General features: G+C 41.5%; 2 protein-coding genes and 1 long non-coding RNA gene across 6 annotated transcripts in view; 2 read left to right on the top strand and 1 right to left on the bottom strand.

Moving 5' to 3' along the window:
- Positions 1–16,299, top strand: part of LOC116986739 (ADP-ribose glycohydrolase OARD1-like) — a 30,306-nt gene extending 14,007 nt beyond the window's left edge. The window contains exons 6-7 of one of the 4 annotated variants that reach the window (XM_033042359.1): positions 112–273; positions 389–1,022. In XM_033042359.1, the coding sequence (XP_032898250.1) occupies positions 112–273; positions 389–428 (202 nt within the window). In that variant the 3' untranslated portion in view covers positions 429–1,022. Of the gene's footprint in view, positions 1–111; positions 1,023–5,185; positions 5,262–16,120 lie in introns of those variants that run through there. The other 3 variants (XM_033042360.1, XM_033042358.1, XM_033042361.1) reach the window with 3 other exon arrangements.
- Positions 5,506–24,315, bottom strand: apobec2 (apolipoprotein B mRNA editing enzyme catalytic subunit 2). The gene is made up of 3 exons (XM_033042362.1): positions 24,078–24,315; positions 13,761–14,299; positions 5,506–5,893 (listed from the first exon to the last, which is right to left on the bottom strand). The coding sequence occupies exons 1-2, from the start codon at positions 24,188–24,190 to the stop codon at positions 13,765–13,767; spliced, it is 648 nt and encodes a 215-aa protein (XP_032898253.1). The 5' UTR covers positions 24,191–24,315; the 3' UTR covers positions 5,506–5,893; positions 13,761–13,764.
- On the top strand, positions 18,330–21,373 carry LOC116986742. The gene is made up of 3 exons (XR_004415563.1): positions 18,330–18,623; positions 18,846–18,876; positions 21,349–21,373. It is a non-coding gene; the product is annotated as an uncharacterized LOC116986742 (long non-coding RNA).
- Positions 24,316–24,473: the final 158 nt, after the last annotated feature.

Raw genomic sequence — 24,473 nt, forward strand, 5'->3', positions numbered from 1 at the left:
TGTTTACTGAAGATTTCAGCATGCATTTACTGTCTCTGTCTCCTATTTTCACTGAAGGCCTGAATGGACTGATATATTTCTAACATAAGTGGCTTTTTTTTTTCTTTAAAGGATTGGTTGTGGATTAGACAAACTGAATTGGAATGCAGTTGCTGAGAGAATTCAAGATGTTTTTAAGGACACGAATATTGTCATCACTGTGTACTCTCTAGAGAATCCTGCTGTAGGGTTGCCGCAAACCTGTAAAAGGACAAAGGGTGCTTTTAATGAGGTCAAACCATGGCCGTCCGAAGGGGGGGTGCGGAGGGTGCGAACGCACCCCCCTTTTTTCCCCCCTAAAGTAATAAAAAATTCGATGCCACCACCCCCCACCGCCGTTCAGGGCCTGCAAACGCAGTCAATTCAATCATCTTTTAAAACTGCCATAAATACCAAGTAGACATTGGTGTTAACAGGTCCTGAAATGTTGGATTATGGAATGAAGGTAGGTACCTGAAGAGGTATATTTATTTTTCATTTGTAAAGGAGGAGTATCTGAGCCAGCTTTCTCAATGTACATTAACAAATAGACGGTTGTATTTCTATCTACATCTCAAGCAACAAGGGATTGATATGAGCTGGAATTGGGGCAAGTGCAAGATGCTCTGGCCTTGGATCCGGGAATCGGTATTCCACAGTCATGTCAGTGGGATGGATGAACAGCACAGATTGATAGTCAATTTATTCTGTAAACTCTAATTAATCATTTTGCTTGGGGGAGATGAGTTGCAAGCTCAAAGCTCCAGTTTTTATTATTAGTTAATTGGTGATTATATGATGTCCTTTCTCCTCTCCCCATCCTTCCCCCACCCCTCCCCCCACCCATCCCTAGCAATACATGCTATGTAAATGGTGTATGCATTCAGTGATGGAACCACAGGATCACCATTGAATGGTGGAAAGAGTGTGATTCTGTTGCAAACTGCATGTAATAAGACGCGTGTACATAATACTAAATAAAGAATTTGGAAAGTTTGAGTGAAGAGTTTGAAGTGAGGGGAATTATAGCATTGTCTCTTTTTAGAGTTTTCAATGCGAGAGCTGGAGGTCATAATCTCAACATAAGAAACATTTCTTCACAGAGTTGTAAATATTTGTTCTCTGCCCAGAGAATTTTATACTGTTCGTTGTGTTTTCAAGAGGTAAGTTGGAATGCAGCCAAGATGGTGCTGATGTGAAAGGTTGACCATAATTACATTGAATGCCAGACCTAGGGTGTACTCTATTCTAGTGCAGTCTGATCACTTCATTAAACCTGATTGGACTCTTTTACAGTGGCCTCCATAATGTTTGTGACAAAGACCCATCATTTATTTATTTGAGATTTGTAATAGAAAAAAATCACATGTGGTTAAAGTGCACATTGTCAGATTTTAATAAAGGCCATTTTTATACATTTTGGTTTCACCATGTAGAAATCACAGCTGTGTTTATACATAGTCCCCCCATTTCAGGTCACCATAATGTTTGGGACACGTGGCTTCACAGGTGTTTGTATTTGCTCAGGTGTGTTTAATTGCCTCCTTAATGCAGGTATAAGAAAGCTCTCAGCACCTAGTCTTTCCTCAAGTCTTTCCATCACCTTTGGAAACTTTTATTGCTGTTTATCAACATGAGGACCAAAGTTGTGCCAATTAAAGTCAAATACGCCATTATGAGACTGAGAAACAAGAATAAAACTGTTAGAGACATGAGCCAAACCTTAGGCTTACCAAAATCAACTGTTTGGAACATCATTAAGAAGAAAGAGAGCACTGGTGACCTTATTAATCGCAATGGGACTGGCAGGCCAAGGAAGACCTCCACAGCTGATGACAAGAATTCTAACAATAATAAAGAAAAATCCCCAAACACCTGTCCGACTGATCAGAAACATTCTTCAGGTGTGGATTTGTCAACGACCACTGTCCACAGAAGACTTCATGCAGAGAAATACAGAGGCTACATTGCAAGGTGCAAACCACTGGTTAGCTTCAAAAATAGGATGGTCAGGTTACAGTTTGCGAAGAAGTACTTAAAAGAGCAACCACAGTTCTGGAAAAAGGTCTTGTGGACAGATGAGACGAAGATTAACCTATATCAGAGTGATGGCAAGGGCAAAGTATGGAGGAGAAGGAATTGCCCAAGATCCAAAGCATACCGCCTCACCTGTGAAACACGGTGGTGGGGGTGTTATGGCCTGGGCATGTATGGCTGCTGAAGGTACTGGCTCGCTTGTCTACATTAATGATAGAACAGCTGATGGTAGTAGCATAATGATTTCTGTTCAAGTTCAAACAAATGCCTCAAAACTCATTGGCCGGCGGTTCATTCTACAGCAAGACAGTGATCCCAACAAAGGAGTTTTTCAAAGCTAAAAAATGGCCAATTCTTGAGTGGCCAAGTAAATCACCCGATCTGAACCCAATTGAGCATGCCTTTTATATGCTGAAGAGAAAACTGAAGTGGACTAGCCGCCAAAACAAACATCAGCTAAAGATGGCTGCAATACAGGCCTGGCAGAGCATCACCAGAGAAGACACCAAGCAACTGGTGATGTCCATGATTCGCAGACTTCAAGCAGTCATTGCATGCAAAGGATATGCAACAAAATACTAAACATGACTACTTTCATTTACATGACATTGCTGTGTCCCAAACATTATGGTGCCCTGAAATGGGGAGGACTATGTATAAACACTGCTGTAATGTCTACATGGTGAAACCAAAATGTATAAAAATGGCCTTTATTAAAATCTAACAATGTATACTTTAACCATATGTGATTTTTTTTTCCTATTATAAATATCAAATTGTGGAGTACAGAGGCAAATAAATAAATAATGTGTCTTTGTCCCAAACATTATGGAGGGCACTGTATGTGGTGCACAAAATCAAAATTCTGCATAAAGATATCTACCTAATTTATTTTCATCAATTTACTTAAACATATATAAGAGCTGCACCTTAAATATCAATCTTTTTGCAATTGGAAACATCTCGCAGGCTCGTTCTCAACCACATGATTTGAAGCTCTATCCATCTCACTTTAATACTTTGATAATAAAAATGGCTCAATTTTCTTTCTCCACTTTAATACAGCCCTCGCATCTCGTAAAACTTTTATACTTTCCTGAACTGGTCTAAAGAATCTGCCAGCACCAGTATTGCATAAGTTGAATATATTTTTATATAGCATGTAACTATCAGTAAGGAAGGACTCTGCCATTTTTACAACAGCCTGATGTTTTGCTTGCCAACTTCAGTGACTTATTTATCTGTGTCTAAGACCCCTGTTCCTACTTATCATTCAAAATTGTTTTGTATTGTTGAAATAGATGAGGCAATATACAAATGAATTACTAAACATTGCTGTGAAACTTAATCCCGCCCCTTCCCAAGCCCATCACTTCCGTCTGAAGATCTTAGTATATTCAATATACTGCATTTGAGTTTTGTCTTGCCTGCAGAGTTTGAAATTAATGTCTGTTTGCAAATTAAAAATGTATTAAATACAGCAGTAGTTCCAATAGTGGCCATTAGGAAACGTCACTATTTTCCCTGAGTCTGAAAACATTTCCTGACCACTAATGTCTGCTTTGACCGTTAGCCATACAGCTTCCATGTAACTACTATCTCTTTAATCTCAAGGTTTTTCAGTTCTATTTAAAATATTGACAGCATGCTGCTGGCTTGAAGGAGTTGCCAGCTAGTCTCCTGGTAAACTGATACTGCTACTAATAGACATGGAATGATTCAGCATTTGTTCGGCTGTCTGCCCATTACAACTTGCTAACCCCACGGGTAAGGTCACTCAGTACGCCATCAATGCTCACTAAATACATTGCCAAAATCTGACTACAGATCAAAGTTTGAATATGCAAGGTAAAACAGTAGAATTGCAATCAAATTTAAATTTAATGAGGGGAAACACGTTCTCTTCATATAGCACGTTAGGAGGAGACTGAAACTAGTCTAAGAAGCATTTGATGGCAGGAGCCATTGAATGACAAAATGATGGGCCTTGAAGCAAATGAAAATTGCATCAGCAAATTGGTCTAGAAAATGACAGCAAGCTAGAATTCTAGATGTTTTAGAATATTTTTCATTGTGTGAATTTTACATTTATAAGGACTGGTAGCTTCTTGTTTTATGAAGTGTGGTATGATTAAGCTGCAATTTTGTCTTGCCGCTGAATATAGAGAACTCTTGTTTGATTATCAATCTAATATGGTCTTGTTTGTCCAGACACATTTGATGTGGTGTTATAGTGCATCTGAAGAACTTGTGTGGAAATATTGTTGACACCTCAAATTATTTTTGTATCTGCCTATATATATTATTCCTTTCCAGACTTGAATGCTTATGGGCCTGTCCCTCTTAAGCATTTTTTTTTTGTGTGCAAGGGAAAGGGGGTGTAGGAGAATATTCATGCCATTGAATTGCAAGCTACCCAAGCAGAATACAAGGTTCCCCAGTTTGTCTTTTGTCTCACTAGGGCGATGGAGGAAGACACCTGCCTCTACATCCACACATCATTCTCTGCCAACCAGGGTTTTTGATATTAACATGCTTGATCACTCATCCTTTGCTCTTTGCAAGAGAACAAATCAACTGTATCTTTATTTTTTGTAGGTTAAGAAACATTCTTAATGTGCTCTGACAACAAAATTCTTGATTGAAATCTTATTTGACAGTCATGGATGTGTGCCCTGGTGAACCTCCTTAACAACAGCTGTTTCTGTTTCATCTGGTTGTTGGGATACACAACAGGCCACCCAAAATCAATCAAATATTTTTAATTTGTAATGTATTTATTCCAAGGCAACTGGACCAGCATAGTGAACCTCACAGGTCCATAACAGAGTAACAAAGAGCAAATATCACTACCCATAATCTTGGTTATCCTTGCAATATTATTGTCATTATTATGTTATAATCTGAAAAAATTCTAACATAATAATTACAGGTGTTATAATATAGTTCACTGTTGTCCTGCTTAATTTCACTGTATCACTTGCTATCACCTCCACAGCCAACGATGGAGCAATGTGGCTCCACCTTTCTTTGAACATTGTTGCTAGCTTTGATTTGTCCTTTTGCATACCTTTCATTCATTTGTTCCCTGTAACTTTTCGTATCTCTCGTTTCCCTCTCCATGACTCAGTCTGAAGAAGGATCTCGACTTGAAATATTACCTTTTCCTTTCCTCCAGAGATGTAGCCTGACCTACTGAGCTGTCCCAGCTTTTTGCGTCCACCTTAGATGTTGTACAGGCAGTATAAAGTTAATCATCTGAACAGGTTGGTTATCGATCAACTTGAAAGGTGTGAAATTCACTTTTTTGTAGATCATAGGATTTTCATTTCTATCCTATTGGGAATCCTGAAATCAGGGTTCTAAAATTTTAGTTATGATTGGTCTTTGGAGATGAGATGCCTGCAGAGACATTAGCACTTCAAATGAAAGAAATGAGCAGCACAAAAATAAAGCCAATGTTTTATTGTACGGCACAAAGTAGCAGGATGTATTTTGGATACTAAATATAGCGCAATAATATTCACTACATTGGCATTCTATGTCTGAAACAACTTTTTATTACCTTATTCCAAACCTACACTATGAAATGTTCCGCTCATTATTGGGTAGCTTAGAACTTTCTCTTCATTGGAACATAACACTTTAGCTACCATCTATGAACTGAAGTAGAAGACGATCAGAACATGTTCAATAAACTTGTGATGCACGATGAGAAGGAAAGCAAATCTCTCAGTTCAGTCCAAGTGAAATAAAATATGTGAGTTTGGTTTCTCTCCCCGATGTCCCACTGCGCCAAATGGAGTTGAAGTATTTGGCTTTGAAAGCACTGAATATTCTATAATAAAGAGAAGTAATACACAGTTATTTACATATAACAGTTAATAGACAATGTTGGTAGAGTTTAGCAAGCAGGGCTTTTGACTTATGTTCTGTGGACTAATTCTGATTGTGATTATTAGTGTGATTAATATCCGTCAGGACTCCAAGTCCCTTGCTGTTCGTTGAACTTGCATTGAGTTATGGTCACATGAGAGCACAAATAGAGTTGTTTAAATTTTGACAATGCAGAAATGTTCTTGGGATTGCACTAAAATTTGAAGTTGTGCTGAAGTCTCTGAAATAAGGTTTGAACATGTGACCTCCAGGCTCAGACAAGCAGCAGTGCCTTAGCACATTATCCATGATGGGTGAAATTAGTCTTTGTTTGTTTGCGAGCAGATTAATTTCTAGGTGCAGAATCACACACTTATTTGCTAAATGTTCCTGGCCAGATAGTTATACGTGGATTAAATTGGTGCCGATTGCAGACAGCTCTTTCCTCCCGCATAATTGAAACAGTTTCCATCCTCATTGCAGTGCTGCCTGCCTGGTGTGCAGTATTTCATTCCTTGGACTGTTCACCCTGCAAAAGCTGACACAGCTGATTTTTTCAAAGAAAATCAAGACTTGTTTAGTTTAGAGAAACAGGCCTTTCGGCCCACCGAGTCTGCACTGACCAGCGATCCCTCCACATTAATGCCATTAGCAAACACTAGGGACAATTTACACATACCAGGTCAATTAACCTACAAACCTGCACATCTTGGAGTGTGGGAGGAAACCGAAGATCTCAGAGAAACCTCGTGAGAAAACACTGCAAACTCCGTACAGACAGCACCCGTAGTCGAGATCGAACAAGGGCCTCTGCCGCTGCAAGCTGTAAGACAGAAACTCTACCGCTACAATGTAAACTAAAATAAAGAATCATTCAACAACTCCAGCAAATGAAGCCATTTGATCCATTATGTCAAGCATGATATAGACTAAATCCAATCAATCTCATTTCGCCTTCACTCACGGTGAGCCAAAAAATAGTTTTCCCTCAAGTGCCATCCAATTCCCTTTAGGGAAACCTTGATTGATTCGAATTCCATGCCCTTGTAGTTTGAAGTTCTGGTACGTAGCATAGGTTCATGGCTTTGCTTGAGCTAGTCCCAGTTCCCTATTATGAGGGGAACCTTATGTGGTTGGAGCACAAAATACAAATATTTTTTGAGTGCACCAACAACAGGTGAAATCTAATTTGTTGGCCTCTATTTTATGAAATTGTATCATGCAATATCATGATAAGGGTTATGAAGAATTATCATCTGAAGAAGGGTTTCGGCCCGAAACGTTGCCTATTCCCTTCGCTACTTAGATGCTGCCGCACCCGCTGAGTTTCTCCAGCACTTTTGTCTACATGCAATATCATTGTTGCATTTAATACTTTTTACTACCAGTTTTTATTATGTATTTTGCTTTTTTTAACAAAAATGATGAGCAAGAAAAACATTTATAGGGGGGGAGAATAAAGCAGACTATCTTTAAAAATCTAAGTTTTCGATGAAATGAAATTACTTCTCAAACTGTGATCTTAATAGTAACTAACCACAGGCTTTAGACTACAGTTAATCCTCGTTATTACAGACCTCTTTAAAACAGATTTTATTACAGTGGACAAAATCTGTTGGAACTGAGGCATCCATTCGTACAGGAACAAAGGACATTTGGCACATTAGAATAGCAGAAGCAGGATTGGTCCTAGTCAGCATGGATTTACGAAGGGGAAATCATGCTTGACTAATCTTCTGGAATTCTTTGAGGATGTAACTAGGAAAATGGACATGGGAGAGCCATTGGGTGTAGTGTACCTGAACTTTCAGAAAGCATTTGATAAGATCCCACATAGGAGATTAGTGGGAACAATTAGAGCACATGGTAATGGGGGTAGGGTACTGACATGGATAGAAAATTGGTTGGCAGACAGGAAACAAAGAGTAGGGATAAACGGGTCCCTTTCAGAATGGCAGACAGTGACTAGTGGGGTACCGCAAGGCTCGGTGCTGGGACCGCAGTTATTTATAATATACAATAATGATTTAGGTGAAGGGATTCAAAGTAGCATTAGCAACTTTGCAGATGACACAAAGCTGGGTGGCAGGATGAACTGTGAGGAGGATGCTATGAGGATCCAGGGTGAGTTGGACAGGTTGGGTGAGTGGGCAGAGCGTGGCAGATGCAGTTTAATGTGGATAAATGTGAGGTTATCCACTTTGGTGGCAAAAACAGGAAGGCAGATTATTATCTGAATGGTGTCAAGTTGGGAAAAGGGGACGTACAGCGAGATCTGGGGGTCCTTGTTCATCAGTCACTGAAAGTAAGCATGCAGGTACAGCAGGCAGTGAAGAAAGCAAATGGCATGTTGGCCTTCATAACAAGAGGAGTTGAGTATAGGAGCAAAGAGGTTCTCTGCAGTTGTACAGGGCCCTAGTAAGACCACGCCTGGAGTATTGTGTACAGTTTTGGTCCCCTAATTTGAGGAAGGACATTATTGCTATTGAGGGAGTGCAGCGTAGGTCTACAAGGTTAATTCCCGGGATGGCGGGACTATCATATGCTGAGAGAATGGAGTGGCTGGGCTTGTATACTCTGGAGTTTGGAAGGATGAGAGGAGATTTTATTGAAACATATAAGATTATTAAGGGTTTAGACACTCTGGAGGCAGGAAACATGTTCCCGATGTTGGGGGAGTCCAGAACCAGGAGCCACTGTTTAAGAATAAGGGGTAAGCCATTTAGAACAGAGATGCAGAAACATTTTCACACAAAGTTGTGAGTCTGTGGAATTCTCTACCTCAGAGGGCGGTGAAGGCCGGTTCTCTGGATACTTTCAAGAGACAGCTAGATAGGGCTCTTAAAGATAGCGGAGTCAGGAGATATGGGGAGAAGGCAGGAACGGCGTACTGATTGGGGATGATCAGCCATGATCACATTGAATGGCGGTGCTGGCTCGAAGGACTGAATGGCCTACCCCTGCACCTATTGTCTATTTTCTATAACCAGGGGCCACAGTTTAAGAATTGGGTAAACCAATTAGAACGGAGATGAGGGAAAACATTTTCACACAGAGTTGTGAATCTGTGTCATTCTCTGCCTCAGAAGGCATTGGAGGCCAATTCTCTGGAGGCTTTCAAGAGAGAGTTAGATAGATCTCTTAAAGATAGAGGAGTGAAGGGAAATGGGGAGAAGGCAGGAACTGGGGTGCTGATTGTGGATGATTAGCCATGATCACAGTGAATGGCGGTGCTAGCTCGAAGGGACGAATGGCCCACTCCTGCACCGATTGTCTATTGACTATTGTCCATTGACTGAGTTTGTTGTTTCACAGAGTGACCACGAGGTGGTTGGAGCAAATCTTACAGTATGCAGACTTTTATTTACAATGTTTAAAGTGTTATGTAATTTGTGTCCTTTTCTATTTGTTGATTGTTTAGTGTGTTTATTGGTTGTTTTTCCAATACTGTACATATTTACCCCCTTTGGTTATAGCGGACAATCACCAATAACTGCTACCGTTTCCTCGCCCCACCCCCACCATGGTTCATTATAACGAGAGGTATATGCATTGTTGTATCTCTTCACGTCACTTTGATTTCAAAGTCTGATCTGTGCATGTTTTCTGTATTTGCGAAAAACAACTGCTTAAAATATTTTGCTAAGATGGCTCTTGAGAGAAACATGATTTCAAACCACCAAACAATTATAACCTTGGTTCAATGAAACCGTAAATCTTCCAAAGTTGAAATGAAACAAAAATAGCTGCTGTTGCCAGAGACAATCTGATGGAATGAAAACTGAACTTGAAAGGAACAGCTGATGCTACGTATCGAGTTCCCTCATATATGATTGTGATACTGCAGTATGGACAGAAATCTCTCTCAACAGGGCTGCAAATTGTCCTCTATATATTAACCATTTTGTTTGCAAGCGAGTACTAAAAGCTTTCCCCTGCTAGTTGAATGTCCTGAATAGAACATTTCAATCCAATTACTGCATATCACAAAAGTGTGAGTACATTCTATGAACTTTTCATTCAGAAGGGGAGAAACAGAATTGGGTGCTTTTCCTCTCATGGCAGCTTTTCTATTTAACCTTGTCTGCAAACTAACTTCATATACCCACCATTGACTTATGTTCCTTAATACCACCCCATAAAAATCTGTCAAAGATTTGAATTTAGTAATTGATACATGTGTGAAAATACATGTACTGAGAAGTCCATATTTGTCAGTACTTTGAATCTCTCCCAAGGTAAATCTGAAAAACCAGGTTCTAACTCTTAGCAGTGTCCTTTGTCAGAGATCCCTAGAACCATCAAAAATAGTTTATCCTTATCAGTTTCCCTTAAGATCTTGCAGAGTATAATCATTCTGGAATATTTTAAATTCAATGGAATGTAATCTTTGTGTAAAATATCCTTTCAATTTAAAATTTGAAATCAAAGTATTACTATGGTAAATCTATTCTGCACTTCTTCAAGATCACACCATCCTCTAGCCCGTCTATATGGGATGGCAGGAATCTATTTAGTCTTTTCAATTGTTTCCATATCTCCATGACATAGTTATGATCAATTTACATGGAATCCAAGTTTCTTTGAAGTGTCACCTTCTCTACCTATCAACATAAGAAACAGGATGTATTTGAATAATGTCAAACATTAAATGGTTGAAATTCAGGTTGTTGCTTTTAGTAAACTAGAAAAGTAGACAATGTCAATTTAAATAAGTGAAACATAATTTAAAAAAATATCAGAATTTCCATATTGCAAAAATGAAAAAAGATCTAAAAGACTGATTATTTGAGGGAAACATGTTCATACATTCTAGGAACAGAATAAGGCCATTTGGCCCATCAGGTCTCACCCGCCATTCAATTGTGGCTGATCTATCTTTCCCTATCAGCCCCATTCTCCTGCCTTCGCCCCATAACCCCTGACATCCTTAAGGGCCTGTGTCAAACTTGGGCGACCTAATCCGCGAGTTCAGGCGAGTTTGCCCTCGACTCATACTCGCAGCATGGTCAACACGAGGTCGTAGGAGGTCTTCGTAACTCTCCTTCATGCTCGAGAGTGGTCTACGCGTACTCGAGGCCTCAGCTAGGTCGCGCCGTTTTTTTCAATATGTTAAAAAATGCCCGCGAGTAAAAAAAGGTCGCCATGGAAAAAATCAATACTTTTTTTACTTGTAGGTTTAGTCGTAGTAGGTCGTCATGTTAGTCGTAGGTAATCGAGGGTAGTCAAAGGTAGTCGTAGATAGTCTTCAACATAGTCGAAGGAGGTCTTCAACATGACATTTTTTCAAACTCTCCTAAACTCTTCTAAACTCGGACGCCCAAGTTGGACAGCCCCTTTACTAATCAAGAATCTGTCAATCTCCTCCTTAAAAATATCCATTGACTTGGCCTCCACAGCAGTGTGGAATTTTAAAAGTGCATTTGAAATGGAGGGAGAGTTTTACAACACCAAAGACTTGGGTTGTAATGAGTACAATGACTAGCTAGGCTGATGTAATAATATAAAATGGCTGCTCTATCCAGTTATCAGAAGGTATAATTTTTTTACATTCGACATTTGAACAGCATTATGCATGTAAATTCACCGTGCCATTTTGTTCCGTTTTCACATCACCTTTTGTTAGTGATGAAGCCACTGTGTCACTGTTGCACCTAAGGTGGGGATTATTTTCAGAATTTTCAGACCTTTCACAGCTACTATTTGATAAGGGTTTTTTTAATATATATTCTTGCAAAATATGGTTGCTTTGTAATATTCCGTAACTTTTTATGTTGGATATTTACCTCAGCCGAGGGACTGTTTTCTCCCAGTTCCCTCCCATAGAAGCATTCAGCTTCTCCCTCACAGAGCTGGAGAACATGGAGGCTGCTCTCAATATAGTTATGAGCATCTCTGATGTTATAAAATTATAATATCCCCTGCAAAAAATGCACACTGGGGAGTTTCAGCCTGTTAGAAAAAAAATCACACTTGAGTCAATGCAGTTTAAAGTTCTTCATTATGTTAGCAAATGATGCCTTTAATCCGTCACACTTGCGCCTGTGATAAAACTGCATGCATCGATATTACACCGTGGCATATGCAACTCAAAATACTTTAATTTTCTAGTAGGACAAATCAGTAATTGTACCACTGTGTTTTCACAATGTAAATATGCAACTCTCAGTGAAATAAATTAAAAATCCTAGGTCTGTACATATGCTCTTCAAAAATACTCCAGCTTGGCGTTGTAACATTTTCAGTTTCATTGCTCTCCATTTTAAATTCTATGACTCCATTGCTGCCTGCATGATGTTGTCATAGTTACACCCTCCCACCAGTGCTGTTGTAGCACCTCAGTCTTGCAATTCCCGTCACATGTCTTAATAGCAATTTAAAATCAAAGAATATTCTTTATTCTGAATGGCTAACTGTTTCTCGTTCCACGGATGCTGCCTGACCTGAATAATTCTTGTATTTTCTAACTTTATTTTACCAGTCTCAAGATTTGCAACTAAACAAAACTTAGATTTACCAGGATGTTGCCAGGACTAGAGGTTCTGAGCTATAGGGAGAGGTTGAGTCAGCTGGGGCTCTATTCCTTGGAGTGCAGGAGGTTGAGGGGTGATCTAATAAAGGTGTATAAGATCATGAGAGGAATAGATCGGGTAGGTCTCTTGCCCAGATTGGGGGAATCGAGGACTAGAGGTCTAAATCATAGGTTTAATAGGAATCTGAGGGGTAACCTTTTCACACAAAGGGTGGTGGGTGTAAGGAACAAACTGCTGGAGAAGGTAGTTGAGGCAGGGTCTATCCCAACATTTAAGAAACAGTTAGAATGTTACATGGATTGGAAGGTTTGGAGGGATATGGACCAAATGCGGGCAGTTGGTGTAGCTGGGACATGTTGCCTCTATGACTCTGACTTTAAACAATGAAAAAGGGCATAAAATGATTGCATCTGAAAATACAAATATAACCTTAAAATAGCGCTTAGTTTGTTCCACCCTGCTCCAATCATCCCTCACCTGCAAATCCTACTTTAATTGCAGGTTGTACACCAGTGAAAATAATTTGAGATTCTCAGCTGTAAGCTTTCCTATCTTTTCCTGTTGTTATTATTTAATAATGTTCATCCCCTTTATGGTACCGTTCTGAAAAGTGTCCTGTTCTGCCTGTCTGTTGATGCAAACCATGATCGGGAGCAGGGTTGGTGAAACTTGACATACACATCGTCACACTATTCCAACCATCTAACAAAAGCACTGCAGGCTCTCTGTTGTCAAACCTGTTTTTAACGCAAGCATTTTAACATTGGTTATTTGGTGAAAAAAAATTATTGATTCTTGCCATGAATCAAAGGAAGGTTTTTCTTCTGTTTCCTATGTTTGTTCACTGAGAGAATAATGTAGAGATACAGTCTGGCAGACCACAAAGCGAATACCACCTTCATTGGCATAGCAATCTTTGCACCAGCTTGCATTCATCAGTACCAGAGAGTATTACAGAATCCCTCAAGCTGTATACAGAGGTAGGGTGTTCAGAGTTGGAGTGCCTGTCTCCTCTCGTAGAAACTCTCTGGAAACACTTTAAAACGTGGGGATTGGTACCACAAGGCTCATTCCTGCTCACCCCTAATTTTATTGGCATAAATCAATAAAATGTTAACCAAATGTCCAATATTGACAACATTGCTCTTGCCGTTCCTTGTATAAATCAATCACAACAAACAAGAGTGCTCACGGCAAATATACGTGGGGGTGGGGAGGGGAGGGGGGGGGGGGGGGGGGGGAAACCAACAGACTGTGGCAACCCCTATTATTTGGGTACAAGCCAAAATGCCTCACCCTTCTAGGCATGTTGTAGAATGTCATTAAGAATCCCTTCATAAGCCGAGCTACTGGTTGGTAGGTCTTCCCAGGGTGCAAACGATTCCCCCTCATTTTCGACGTAGGTGTTCCAGCAGTAGTTGTACTCGGGAGCCTTCATGATCCTCAATCGGCAACCAGCGGCTTTCAGTAGCTTCAGGCCTTGTTGGATCTCGGGCTCTTCCCACATGAATAAGCGGGCTATGAAAATGGTGAGACAGATGTTGGGACTCTGCTTCAGGTACTCTACAATTTTGGAAGCACAGGCCGCACAGGGGCTGGAGGACACGTACCAAATGATGGAATACTTCAGCTTGCCATCACACTCCTTGAAGACGTCTGTGAAGAAGGCCTCTTCAGCATGCATAGTTGTGTGCTCGTCCTCCACATATCCTTCAGTTTTCCGACACTCCGCACCCTCTTCTTCCACTGAATAGCACAAAAATGTTTTATTCCTCCCAGATGAATATTCTACATTTTTAAACTGGAACTTGAAGAAAGAAGAAGGCATCTGCTGTCTGGAAATTAGAAGGTGCATATGTTATTGGCATGAACAAAATAAGATGTCTTAATCAAACAACCATTTTAAATGCTAAATGCTTGTCAATAAGAAAATGACTCCTCTTTCCTATAAGTTAATTAATCCAATATCTTCTAAGGGCCTGTCCCACGAGCATGCGACTGCATGCGGCAAGCGCGACCAAACCGGAAGCGGGGGTCGCGCGGACGTCGAGTGATCCCCGTACAGGGCCTGTCCCACGAGCATGCGGCGAGCGCGACCAAACCAGAAGCGGAGGCCGCGCGGAGGTCGAGTGATCCCGTACGAGTTGACGTGAAGTTCGAGCGAAGTCCGCAGGAAGTACGGCATTGAGGCCGTACGAGGCGGTGCGTACAGCCTCAATGCGGCTGCGGGCCAGCAGGCCGTTGCCGCGCGGAATTTTTGGACAGTGTTAGTTTTTCAGAGCCCCGGGCGATGTTGGGACCATCTCCGCACAACTCCATACGGCTCCGGCAATCGAAGTGGGACCGGCCCCGCGAGGCCGCAAGGCTCAAGCGACCACGTTAGGTCGCGCTTGCCACATGCAGTCGCATGCTCGTGGGACAGGCCCTTTACTGTTCTCTGAGCTATTTTATGTTACAAGCTTATCAAATGTGCAGTACTTAATCAAATGTCTTTCAAAAATTCAGATTTTTTTTCTTATCTACCCTGTCTGATAAATCTTCTAAAAATGTTATTAGATTTCTCAAACTTGATTCCCCACCCCCTCAAAACCATGTGGATTCTGTCTAGTCATACTTAGAGCTTGGGAATGATCTTTGAACATGACCATAATGACGTATTCAAGCATTTTATCACTAAGAGGTGTAAGGCTAACAGGCTCATCATTCTCTATTCCCCTTCATCCCTTAAATAAAGGTTACATTTTCTACCCATCAATCTGCTGATGTGGCACCAGAATCATCAATCTGGTTCCTCAGCAGTTAATTATTTTAAAAATCCTGCAATATAGTGCTAACAAGCCTAAGGCATTTTTACTTTGTAGTCATAGACAGCATCAATCAACACAGGAGCAAGCCCTTTGGAAGTCTTTGATCAAAAGTCCTCTTAATTTCTCCAATAATTTTTCTTTGCTGATATATTTTAACTTCAGAAATCTTCTGTGAGGAAAGGGAGTCTCTGACATGAGCAAAGATAAATGTTCCATGCAATAGTGTAGCCCTGGAAAACAACCAGTATCACCACACCCACATTGACTAGCATTTATCTCAATGCTAATTATGAGATGGGGCTGAGAAAGAGGTTGGCGTATCTACATGAGAAACAACAAATGAGCTTTAATATATTTATGAATGGTACACTTTGTGATGTACAGATAAATAATTATCTATAATTTTTTTTATAATACATCAAATATTCCTGTCACGTGTGGTCAGAGTACTCATAAGTGATACGAGTAGAATTAGGTCATTCGGCCCATCAAGTCTACTCCGCCATTCATTCATGGCTGATCTATCTCTCCCTCCTAACCCCATTCTCCAGCCTTCTCCCCATAACCTCTGACACATGTACTGTCTACTATGTACTATGCAAGAATGAAAGGACCAAATGGCAACTCTGAAAGCTTTATTATAATATAACAGCTCAGATGAGATCAGTGAGATGAGCCCAATGACTCTAGTGTCACCGACGGATCAAGAGTCAGTTGTACTTGTTTCAGATCTCTGCCCCTCCCTACATGTTTCCCCAGTGAAGCCTGTGACTGTTTTTCCAGTGTTCATTGCCACAGCTGAAAGAAATGGAATTTCAAATGTATTTTTAACTTTCCTTATCTCAACAGGAGGAGGCACTGATGTCGCCCTTCACCACCTGGCCTACACAGGGAAGAAGGGCAGATTTAAAGGGGAAAACTGCCCGGCCTTTTCCCCCGAACATAACACAGGTTCAGAAGATGATCAATTTGCTCAGTGGTGTCTGCGAAGGTATTGCCCGGCACCTGCAAAGACACATTAGTTGGGTTATGGTGGCCCAGCAAATGTTTTGTAAACCTCCTTTCATCCCCCCTTCTCCAACCCCTCACTGACATCCCAATTGCACTCTTTTGAATGAGCCTTGCACAATGGCACAAGATGGCAGTCTTTGCACACACTTCAGTGGACATGAAAATCTGAGGGTAGCTCTGGCCCAAGGCAGGAGATGGGCAGAGGATCAAGGTTTGGAACGGTAGTGGCCAATGTCCATCAGTAAGAAAGGTTTAGGTTGGTAGGTAAGCAGGAGGATCAGTGGTGGGCAATCGATGGGAAGATTTGGAATTGGAGGAGTTTTGGTCAGGAGAGTATTGGTGGAGAGGTTGCGGAAGGGTAGGGTACATTATGGAACTGTGGGCAGTGGGATGGTGGTGTGGGCCATGCGGGAATTAAATTGTTATGAAGGATCCTGAGGTCGTTTTTCAGCAGTGGCCTGGGATGTGCCTTGAGCATTCTCATGGGTCTGCAATATCACAGACCTGGAGAAGCATCACAGCAAGCTTATGAGCCTGGAGAAGTGGCATGCATCTGGAGCAACCTCACAAGCCTTGAGCAACCTCATGGGCCTGGGGAAGTGCCATGCATGTGGAAAAACACCACATGCCAGGAGCAATGTTACAGGCCTGGAGAAGTGGCAGGCATCTGGAGAAACATCAAATGCATGGAGCAGTGCCGCAAGCATGGAGAGTTATCACAGGTCTAGAACAGCATTAGGACTTCACAGGGCTGGTGGAGTCCTGTTATTCCAAGAATGGCCATGGATGGTGCAGGTCATGCATATTCCAAGGGAAATTAGGGCAACGATGTACATTTCATTAAATGCAACTGCTCTTATCCTTGTTCCTCCTTGCATTGGTGCATCAAGATGAATGAAAATGGCAGTGGTACAAATCACGTGGTACAGAGCCCTAGTGAGACCACACCTGGAGTATTGTGTGCAGTTTTGGTCCCCTAATTTGAGGAAGGAGATTCTTGCTATTGAGGGAGTGCAGCGTAGGTTTACAAGGTTAATTCTCGGAATGGCGGGACTGTCATATGCTGAGAGAATGGGGCAGCTGGGCTTGTACACTCTGGAGTTTAGAAGGATGAGAGGGTCTCTCATTGAAACATATAAGATTGTTAAGGGTTTGGACACACTAGAGGCAGGAAACATGTTCCCGATGTTGGGGGAGTCTAGAACCAGGGACCACAGTTTAAGAATAAGGAGTAAGCCATTTAGAACGGAGACGAGGAAACACTTTTTTTCACAGAGAGTGGCGAGTCTGTGGAATTCTCTGCCTCAAAGGGCAGTGGAGGCGGGTTCTCTGGATGCTATCAAGAGAGAGCTAGGTAGGGCTCTTGAAGATAGCGCAGTCAGGGGATATGGGGAGAAGGCAGGAACGGGGTACTGATTGGGGATCAGCCATGATCACATTGAATGGCGGTGCTGGCTCGAAGGGCCGAATGGCCTACTCCTGCACCTATTGTCTATTGTCACCAATTTACAATGATATCTTTTTGTTCATGTGTTGAATTGAAGAGGACACAGATAACCAGCACTTTCTCTCCAATTTCCGGTACACTGAATTTTGTAGCATTTACGTTGAGCAAAACTGAAAGACAACACTGAAGTACTAAGCTCAAAAATCTCACAGAGGAGTCTATTTTACCCAATGTGCCTGTGTTGGCCCTTTGGAAAAACAATAATATTTAGTTCAACATCCCCACTTCCCCCTTGCCTGTAAACTTCTCATTCTGAACAGCATTTTATCACACTTTTAAAATACTTTCCAGTATGTTTATACTAGGAATTATAGAATGGAACAGCACAACAACAGGCCCTTCAGCCCACAAAATCCATGCCAACCATCAACTTGCACTACCTACACTATTCCCATTGCATTATCTCTACATTCCCACGAACTCCCTCGGTTTCTGACACTCACATACATAGTAGGGACAATCAACCCACTAATCCCCATGTCTTTGGGATCTGGGCTGGGGAAAGCGGAGCCCCTGTGAGAAACCAACATTGTCACAAGGTGAACCTGCAAACTGCACAGAGACAACACCTAAGATTAGGATCAACCATGTTTCTCAGGGTCTCTGAAGCAGCTAAAAAGTAAAATCATGCTCTCAAGCAGTTCTTTTCCCAAGGTTTTAGAATCTATGATCTCAAGTAGCTGACCAATTCCCAGAGGGTATGGTTTTTCTTTATCTACCCTGTCAACCATCTCATAATCCTGAAAACCTCAATTTATAAAATTTAAAATGAGTAATGGACCCAAACTGACATTTGCCAAGAATGACCACAGACTACATCTCAGTCTAAAAAAGGTTTGGAGGGAAGGTACACAGAAATGCTGGAGAAACTCAGCGGTTGCAGCAGCATCTATGGAGCGAAGGAAATAGGCAACGTTTCGGGCCGAAACCCTTCTTCAGACCCAAAACGTTGCCTATTTCCTTCGCTCCATAGATGCTGCTGCACCCACTTAGTTTCTCCAGCATTTTTGTGTACCTTCGATTTTCCAGCATCTGCAGTTCCTTCTTAAACAAAAGGTTTGGAGGGATATGGACCAAACACAGGCAGGTGGGACTAGTGTAGCTGGGACATGTTAGCCGGTGGGCAAGTTGGGCTGAATGGCTTCTTTCCACACTATTACTTTATGACTCCATATACAGTACTTTTGTTGTTTCCATTTGCCTTTAATTCATTTATACGGAATTGGTGAAGGATACTTGGTCTGCCTTTTTTGGGGAATTCACTGTTCATGGTGGAAGTGGGCCCAGTGTTGGATGATAGTTAAATGATTAAATAACATTACTGCAGGAAAATCACACTCTAGATTTTTTTCAGGTGCAAACCGGAAAAGTCACTTTTAATTGATTTGAAGACGGTTTTAAATCGTTTTGTAAAATCTCCCTGGACAAAATGGTTCATTATTATTAAAGAAAATGCCCACAAACATTTATGGAATAGTGTTGCATGTTTATTTATTTATTTCATTAACTATAAAACTCATTTGACATAAATCAGTTCACTAACGTTATTAATTCAGTCTTCTGAACTAGTTGGAAAATCAAAATGTCCACAGTCCTCATTAAACATCCTAGTTTATGATAAACACATAGAAACAATTTGGGAAATAAATGTTCATGGTTTCATTAAATACTTGTTTTTAAATATCTTTCCAGTTTAATTTACAAACGTCCTCGCTCCAGACTCCTGAAGCTGAATCGATGCACCCTTGCATATCTATAGATGGTAGATTCATTGGTATCTCTCCCTGTAGATGAAGGAGGAGACAGTAAACCTGATGACTAGCAGGAAAAATGGAGAATGAGAAATTGCCAAAAGATCATGGCGTTCAGATATCCTTTGTGGAGGGAAAACCGTCTTAAATTTTCAGGCCAAAGCACCTTCCATCAATGGAAGGGGTTGAAATGCTTTCAATCACAGTGAAGGAGAGGGGTGGAGAGAGCAGAGGGAATATCTGTGCGAGGATGTGAACAAAGAGATACTGAATGCACAACTGGTGATGCTGCAGGCTGGCTCAGGGTGTTGAAGGTCTGCCTCGTTAGTTGATTAGTCTGCATTAAGTATAAATAGGAGATGAATAAAAAGAGGAGACAGGTAGGAAAACAATGCTGAAACTGAGATTCAAAAGGCCTTTAATTAGAATTTCCAGCATATGCAGTTTTGTTTTCATCGAAAACATAGAAAGTAGGCGCAGGAGGCCATTTGTCCCTTCAAGCCAGCACCGCCATTCATTGTGATCATGGCTGATCATCCGCAATCAATAACCCGTGCCTGCCTTCTCCCCATATCCCTTGATTCCGCTGGCCCCAAGAGCTCTATCTAACTCTCTTTTTAATTCATCCATCGAATTGGCCTCTACTGCCCTCTGTGGCAGAGAATTCCACAAATTCACAACTCTCTGGGTGAAAAAGTTTTTTCTCATCTCAGTTTTAAATGGCCTCCCCTTTATATTTAGACTGTGGCCCTGGCTCTGGACTCTCCCAACATTGGGAACATTTATCCTGCATCTTGCTTGTCCAGTCCTTTTATAATTTTATAAGATTCCGTCTCATCCTTCTAAATTCAAGTGAATACGAGCCCAGTCTTTCCAATCTTTCCTCATATAACAGTCCCGCATTCCCGGGGATTAACCTTGTGACCCTACGCTGCACTGCCTCAATAGCAAGAATGTCCTTCCACAAATTAAGAGCCCAAAACTGCACACAATACTCCAGATGTGGTCTCACCAGGGCCCTGTACAACTGCAGAAGGACCTCTTTACTCCGACACTAAAATTCTCTCGTTATGAAGGCCAACATGCCATTAGCTTTCTTCACTTCCTGCTTTACCTGCATGTTTACTTTCAGTGACCGGTACAAGGACACCCAGGTCTTGTTGCACTTGTCTTTTTCCTAATCTGACACCATTGAGATAATAATCTGCCACCTTGTTCTTGCTGCCAAAGTGGATAACCTCATATTTATCTACATTATACTGCGTCTGCCATGCATCTGCCCACTCACTCAACCTGTCCAAGTCACTCCTCTTCGGAGTTCACATTACCACCCAGCTTTGTGTCACCTGCAAATTTGCTAGTGTTACTTTTAATCCCATCATCTAAATCATTAATATATAACTCAACCAGTCTAGGAGTGTCCCGACCCAAAGCGTCATCTTTTCATTCGCTCCACAGATGCTGTCTGACACACTCCTTTCCTCCAGAATTTTGTTTTATGCTCAAACTTCCAGCATTTTGTGTTTCTTGTGTCCCTATTTAATATTCAAATATTAATTTAATATTCAATATTTATTTGAACATACTGACACATTGATTGATTGAAAGATGCAGCATGCCAGGAAACAAGCTAGAGGACATAGATTTAAGGTGAAGTGGAAAAATTTAATAGCAATCTGAGGGATAACTTTTTCAGGCAAAGCTAGGTAGTTGAGGCAGGGACTATCCCAACATTTAAGAAACAGGTTTATGGATAGGGCAGGTTTGGAGGGATATAGACCAAATGTGGGCAGGTGGGACTATTGTAGCTGGGACATGTTGGCCGGTGAGGGCAGATTGGGCTGAAAGGCCTGTTTCCACATTGTATCACTCTATGAATCTATGACTCTAAGCCCTTTGGCCTACTGAGTCCATGCCGACTATGGATCAAACGTTCACACTAGTTCTATATTATCTCATTTTGGCATCCACTCCCTACATACTAGGGACAATTTTATAGAGGACAATTAACCTACAATCTGCACATTTTGGGATGTGGGGAAACCAGATCACACTCAGGAAACCCGCGCAGTCACAGGGAGAACGTGCAACTTCACACAGACAGCAACCAAGGTCAGGATTGAACCTGGGTGTTTGATGCCATGAGGCAGCAGCTCCACCAGCTGTAGAACTGACACTCAATCCAATACATACTCAGTCTCTCTCTTTCTCTCTCTCTCCCTCCATCTCCCCCTCCCCCTCCCTCTCTTTCTTTCTCTCTCTCTCTCTCTCTCTCTCTCTCTCTCTCTTTCTGTCTCACACACATTCATATGAACTCTCCAACACACACAATGAACAATATTGCTCAGGATGTGCAAGTGAGTGAAAGCCTGAAACCTGTATTGCTGTAATCTAACATTATGGCGATTGTCCAAAAAGGCTGTGACCTAAATTTCCCTCAGTATATATATTTATACCTGCTCAAACATGTATTGCATTACAGAAAGATAGCTCTTTCATAGCAGTGATGACATCTTTCAGAATACTTAAGATAAAATTAATCACAGGAGATGTATACAATATTATATCTGTGTGTATATATTTAGGTCACTGGTGTCTGTGTACATTCAGCACATGTAACACTACATACTCTGATATACTCTGTGAGGCCATTTTTCCTAAATAAATGCTCCTGCTGTGAGTTTCTCCAAATGGCAGCATCTGTCAGAACATCACAGAACATGCCCATCACAGACTGATGAATTCTGAGGCAGCGTGTCCTTATAAGAGCTTTTGGCAGGCGAGCTGTGCGTGCTCACTAAACTGACCTATGCCATACTTAGACAATAAATAATAACAGAAGGTCCATCCTACAGACATACGAAGATACTTCAAGATTGGTGCTATTAGAGAACAAATAGATGGTGTTTGTTTTCATGCAGTTACTACCCATTATGAAATGAAGCCAAATTCGACTGATCGAAATTCACTCACTTATATTACCTAAATAAAGCTGGGCTTGTAATGGTTCAGATTTAATACATGTATCACATGCAATCTGAATTATTTTTTTCTGCTTGTCAGTGATTAACTTTCCCTGTAGCTTCATGATCTTAGATCATATTTTTTTTCCATCTATTATAAAATATAGGAATGGCTAAGCAACACAGCTGGTAACACAGCTCACTCACAACTCCATGAAACCCAGGTTCAATCCTGACCTCTGATGCTGCCTATATGGAGTTTACATACTGTATGCTCCCTGCAGTGTACCAGAAGATGGTCTAGTTTCCTCCCACCTTCCTAAAACGTGCGGGTTAGTCGATTGATTTGCCTCTATAGATTGTGTGTAGCGTGGGCGGAATTGATTGGAATGTGGGAAGAATAACATTGGATTACTGTAAATGGGTGTTGATGTCAGCACGGATGCAATGGACCATCGGCTCATTTATCCTCCTGGGTGAAGCTGTGTGTGATAATTGATTGAATTATAAGATGCAGCACGGAAACAGTCCACTGGGTCCACGTTGTCCATCAATCACCTGCTCATACTATTTCCGTGCTATCCCACTTTCCTTTCCACTCCCTTCACGCTAGGAGAAAGTTACAGAAACCTATTAACCTACAAATCCGTACATCTTTAGGATGCAGGAGGAAACTGGAGCACCTGAAGGAATCCCATGCAGTCAAAGGGAGAAGATGTAAACTCCACACAAGGTCAGGATCGAGCCCAGTCTCTACCAGCTGTGAGGCAGTAACTCTTCCAACTGCACCACTGTAACATCCTGGCTAAATATCAACTATTTCCATTATCCCTTTATCAATACTGTAGCATTGGTCATTCAACCTATAGCTGTTTTTGGTCTGATTTGTATCTAAGTTTTCCTCTTTCCCAACATGCCAACACAATGTAGACACCAGTACTGCAGTTGCTGAGGGAAGAAGCGAGTGGGGCAATCCAACCCATGAGGCTGATCGTGAGGGTATAGGTGCAGTTGATATTGAGATAGGAAAGAAGGATGATAGTCGAGTTGGCAATGTGATAGCGGTGGATTACCTTTGCAAGAATCTTAAACTGCGGAGCGCAGCTTAGGTTTTACGGGAGATAGAGACAAAATGCTGGAGTAACTCAGCGGGACAGGCAACATCTCTGGATAGAAGGTATGAGTGACGTTTCGGGTCGAGAACCTTCTTCAGACTGAGAGATCAAAGGGGGACGAAGATCAAGGAAAATGTAGTCTTTTCCCCTTCGTCTCCTTTGGTGTCTCATTTTCACACTTTACCTTCCATATCTCTCGTTTCCCTGTCCCCTAATTCTCAGCCTGAAGATGGGTCTTGACCCAAAGCATCACCCATTCCTTTTATCCAGAGATGCTGCCTGTCCCGCTGAGTTGCTCCAGCATTTTGTGTCTATCTTCGGTGTAAACCAGCATCTGCAGTTCCTTCCTACAGATTAGGTTTTACAGCTTTTAACGCTTTTCACAAACATGTAGTTAGTCGGCATTAGAATCTCAAGGTTAGGGTGCAGTGCACCAAGTGTAAAGAGTTTGACACTTACCCAAGGATTATTACAAAAGGCCCCAGGTCAGTTTCTTCAACATTTTCTTGGCCCTCTGCTGTTTCCTCATTGTTAATCTGCGAGGTCGCTTCTTCAGCCTCCTTCTCGGCCATTGCTGGACAAGGTCAGTGTGTTGTGCACAGACTGATGGCAGCTCGGTACTGAGTGAGAGAGAAATCCCCGCCGCATTAAAATACCTCAGGCACCAAATAAGGGAGCAAGGGAGGAGAGGACTACCAGCCCAAAATAAACTGCAGCTCAGTCATCACCAGTAGTCCCATCAATCACACATGGCCTTCCCTAACCCTCACCTTATCTTTTCTCCCCAACACATCTATTTTCATTTAACTCACGGAGAAAGAAATCCATTTGAAAAGGGAGCCACATGCAAAAGTT

This window comes from Amblyraja radiata, chromosome 24 (assembly GCF_010909765.2).
Source record: "Amblyraja radiata isolate CabotCenter1 chromosome 24, sAmbRad1.1.pri, whole genome shotgun sequence".
NCBI lineage: Eukaryota > Metazoa > Chordata > Chondrichthyes > Rajiformes > Rajidae > Amblyraja > Amblyraja radiata.